At 39.8% G+C, this 4,250-nt stretch overlaps 1 protein-coding gene and 1 pseudogene across 1 annotated transcript; both read left to right on the forward strand.

The window, feature by feature from the left end:
• The first annotated feature begins 1,203 nt into the window (after positions 1-1,203).
• Positions 1,204-1,500, forward strand: LOC127440272 (histone H4-like). The gene has a single exon (XM_051696757.1). The coding sequence runs from the start codon at positions 1,204-1,206 to the stop codon at positions 1,498-1,500; it is 297 nt and encodes a 98-aa protein (XP_051552717.1).
• A 364-nt stretch (positions 1,501-1,864) lies between these two features.
• Positions 1,865-3,830, forward strand: LOC127440280 (histone H2B-like; annotated as a pseudogene).
• Positions 3,831-4,250: the final 420 nt, after the last annotated feature.

Raw genomic sequence — 4,250 nt, forward strand, 5'->3', positions numbered from 1 at the left:
AAGATATTATCTCTCTTAAACTCTCTCAGTATCAGAGTGTTAAAGGGAGTTAAAGAAGATGCTGAAAGTCTGACCCATCAAGACAACAGTGTGAAACTGCTGTACCAGATCTGTTAACACAACATGTTCTGTGTTCCTGGAAACAAACACAAACAGAAAAGCTGTGAAAACAGAGTGAGAATGTTTAAAGACACATGTGAACAGAAGATAGTGGTAATGATAAAACAACAACAACATGGCAAATTAATACATGCAATTACTAGAAAATTAAAAGCTCTCCATATTTTATACCACATATGTGTATTGCAGTTACATTTTAATTTAAATCACTTTGATTTTTGAACTTTCTGACATAATTCTTCATGTGTCTGTTGTAAATAAGTTCCAACAAGAAGAGTGAATAAGACTTAGGGCTTTTTCCACACCTGTCTCATTTGTATTTGTTATTACTAATCATAAGACTATTAATTATTCAAAACAAATAAATGAAACTACATGAGTATGAAATTTACTGAAATGAATGTGCAGCATTTGTGTCATGCGCACAGAGATGAACTGAATAAAAGATCTTGAGCGGGAAACTGCCGCCGCTTGTTTGAAAAGACGATCCGTACAGTCATTGGTCAACTGTGATGCGTAGACGTCCATATCAGCCAATCACAAACCTCTTCACCCTCCCCACACTGAGCGCGTGCTCGAACTAGCCTTTAAAAAGCAGAGGCGTAATGATCACCTGCATTTCTTGTGAAGAACAGAGAAGAAATTGTTGAAGTCATGGCAAGAACCAAACAAACCGCTCGTAAATCCACCGGTGGAAAAGCCCCGAGGAAGCAGCTCGCCACTAAAGCCGCCCGTAAGAGCGCTCCAGCCACCGGTGGAGTCAAGAAACCTCATCGTTATAGGCCCCGTACCGTGGCTCTGAGAGAGATCCGCCGTTATCAGAAGTTCACTGAGCTGCTGATTCGCAAACTGCCTTTCCAGCGTCAGAAATCGCTCAACCATTAAATACATTTTCAATAGAAAAAAAATTATAAATCGAGTGAAATAAACTTAAGCTGTGAACTGTGAGCAAGAAATAAACATGTGACGTGGCTTTGGCTCCTCCTTCAGTGATGTGTTTCTGCTAGGTCCTGTAGGTGAATGTGAATATCTTCTCCGGCTTTGGTCGCGACACATTCGAGTGAATATCAAAATCTCGTCATCATGTCTGAAAGAGGAAAAGGTGGGAAAGGACTCAGGAAAGGAGGTGCTAAGCGTCATCGTACAGTTTTGCATGATAGTATTCAGGGAATCACCAAACCCACTATTCGTCATCTCGCTCGCCGTATCTCCGGTCTGATCTACGAGGAGACTTGCGGTGTGTTGAAGGTGTTTCTGGAGAACGTTATCCGTGATGACGTCACCTACACTGAACACGGCAAGAGAAAGACCGCCATTGCCATGGATGTTGTGTATGCGCTGAAACGACAGGGACGAACTCTGTACGGATTCGGAGGATAAAGACTTTATTCGGGAGAAACTAAACGGCTCTTTTAGTTACATCTCACACTAAAGAGTCGATGTTTAAATGGTAGTTTCATTTTAAAAAATGAGCGGGAGAAGAGAAGAAAGGAAAGTGAATCTGATGGTCCATTTCAAACACGAGTAAATGGGCAGGACTTTCATTTCCAAGCTTTTGATTGGCTCTCTTTCCACCCGTCAAACTAAGAGCTGTCCAATGAAATAATTTAGTGGGTTTGATCCATGAAGACATGCAATCAGAGGATGCATCATCTCCTTTTTAAATTAGCATAGAGGAGGGAATAAAAACTTCAGCACATCAGATTAATCTCATTGTTTTATGAGTTTCACACTTTACAGCGTCATGCCGGAACCAGCAAAGTCCGCACTGAAGAAAGGATCCAAGAAGACCGTCACTAAAACCGACGGTAAAGGAGGAAAGAAGCACAAGAGGTCCAGGAAGGAGAGTTACATTATCTACATATACATGTGCATCTCAATAAATTAGAATGTCATGGAAAAGTTCATTTATTTCAGTAATTCAACTCAAATTGTGAAACTCGTGTATTAAATAAATTCAATGCACACAGACTGAAGTAGTTTAAGTCTTTGGTTCTTTTAATAGTGATGATTTTGGCTCACATTTAACAAAAACCCACCAATTCACTATCTCAAAAAATTAGAATACATCATAAGACCAATAAAAAAAAAACATTTTTAGTGAATTGTTGGCCTTCTGGAAAGTATGTTCATTTACTGTATATGTACTCAATACTTGGTAGGGGCTCCTTTTGCTTTAATTACTGCCTCAATTCGGCGTGGCATGGAGGTGATCAGTTTGTGGCACTGCTGAGGTGGTATGGAAGCCCAGGTTTCTTTGACAGTGGCCTTCAGCTCATCTGCATTTTTTGGTCTCTTGTTTCTCATTTTCCTCTTGACAATACCCCATAGATTCTCTATGGGGTTCAGGTCTGGTGAGTTTGCTGGCCAGTCAAGCACACCAACACCATGGTCATTTAACCAACTTTTGGTGCTTTTGGCAGTGTGGGCAGGTGCCAAATCCTGCTGGAAAATGAAATCAGCATCTTTAAAAAGCTGGTCAGCAGAAGGAAGCATGAAGTGCTCCAAAATTTCTTGGTAAATGGGTGCAGTGACTTTGGTTTTCAAAAAACACAATGGACCAACACCAGCAGATGACATTGCACCCCAAATCATCACAGGCTGTGGAAACTTAACACTGGACTTCAAGCAACTTGGGCTATGAGCTTCTCCACCCTTCCTCCAGACTCTAGGACCTTGGTTTCCAAATGAAATACAAAACTTGCTCTCATCTGAAAAGAGGACTTTGGACCACTGGGCAACAGTCCAGTTCTTCTTCTCCTTAGCCCAGGTAAGACGCCTCTGACGTTGTCTGTGGTTCAGGAGTGGCTTAACAAGAGGAATACGACAACTGTAGCCAAATTCCTTGACACGTCTGTGTGTGGTGGCTCTTGATGCCTTGACCCCAGCCTCAGTCCATTCCTTGTGAAGTTCCTTGAATCGATTTGCTTGACAATCCTCATAAGGCTGCGGTTCTCTCGGTTGGTTGTGTATCTTTTTCTTCCACACTTTTTCCTTCCACACAAATTTCTGTTAACATGCTTGGATACAGCACTCTGTGAACAGCCAGCTTCTTTGGCAATGAATGTTTGTGGCTTACCCTCCTTGTGAAGGGTGTCAATGATTGTCTTCTGGACAACTGTCAGATCAGCAGTCTTCCCCATGATTGTGTAGCCTAGTGAACCAAACTGAGAGACCATTTTGAAGGCTCAGGAAACCTTTGCAGGTGTTTTGAGTTGATTAGCTGATTGGCATGTCACCATATTCTAATTTTTTGAGATAGTGAATTGGTGGGTTTTTGTTAAATGTGAGCCAAAATCATCACAATTAAAAGAACCAAAGACTTAAACTACTTCAGTCTGTGTGCACTGAATTTATTTAATACACGAGTTTCACAATTTGAGTTGAATTACTGAAATAAATGAACTTTTCCACGACATTCTAATTTATTGAGATGCACCTGTATATAGTCCTGAAGCAGGTTCATCCTGACATTCGTCTCCTCCAAGGCGATGGGAATCATGAATTCTTTCATCAACGACATCTTCGAGTGCATCGGCGGTGAGCACATCTCACTACAACAAGGGCTCCACCATCACATCGAGAGAGATCCAGACCGCCGTGCGTCTGCTGCTGCCCGGTGAACTGGCCAAACATGCGGTGTCTGAGGCGCAAAGACCATCACCAAATACACCAGCTCCAAGTACAATAACATCTGTTTTCTCAGTTAACCCAAAGACTCTTTTAAGAGACACGTATGTTCTCACTTAAAGAGTTTGGATATTTACAGAAAGTTAAATGACGGTTAAATTTTTTGTTGCCCATTCTTCATCTCAATGTTCTAGATAATGTTTTTATTTTTTATTTTTTTTAGACCTGAAAACAGGGTTAAAAATTAAGCCTAAATTAAGGTACCTTTCAGTAGGGGGTTAATTTGTTGGTTAACCAAATGTTGGTTTAGATTTATTCCTTAATTTTATTAATGTTATTAATTTATTTTTATTTATTTTGTTTTGCTATGTTTTTATAATGACATCATAGACATCATGTTTTTGTATAACAAATGAAGTCACTAATATATAATATATATATATATATATATATATATATATATATATATATATATATATATATATATATATGTGTGTGTG

This window comes from Myxocyprinus asiaticus, chromosome 1, assembly GCF_019703515.2.
Source record: "Myxocyprinus asiaticus isolate MX2 ecotype Aquarium Trade chromosome 1, UBuf_Myxa_2, whole genome shotgun sequence".
In the NCBI taxonomy this organism is placed as follows: Eukaryota; Metazoa; Chordata; class Actinopteri; order Cypriniformes; family Catostomidae; genus Myxocyprinus; species Myxocyprinus asiaticus.

What these genes read in the sequence shown, in the direction of transcription:
- LOC127440272 (XM_051696757.1), top strand. Translation starts at nt 1,204, where the DNA reads ATGTCTGAAAGAGGAAAAGGTGGGAAAGGACTCAGGAAAGGAGGTGCT.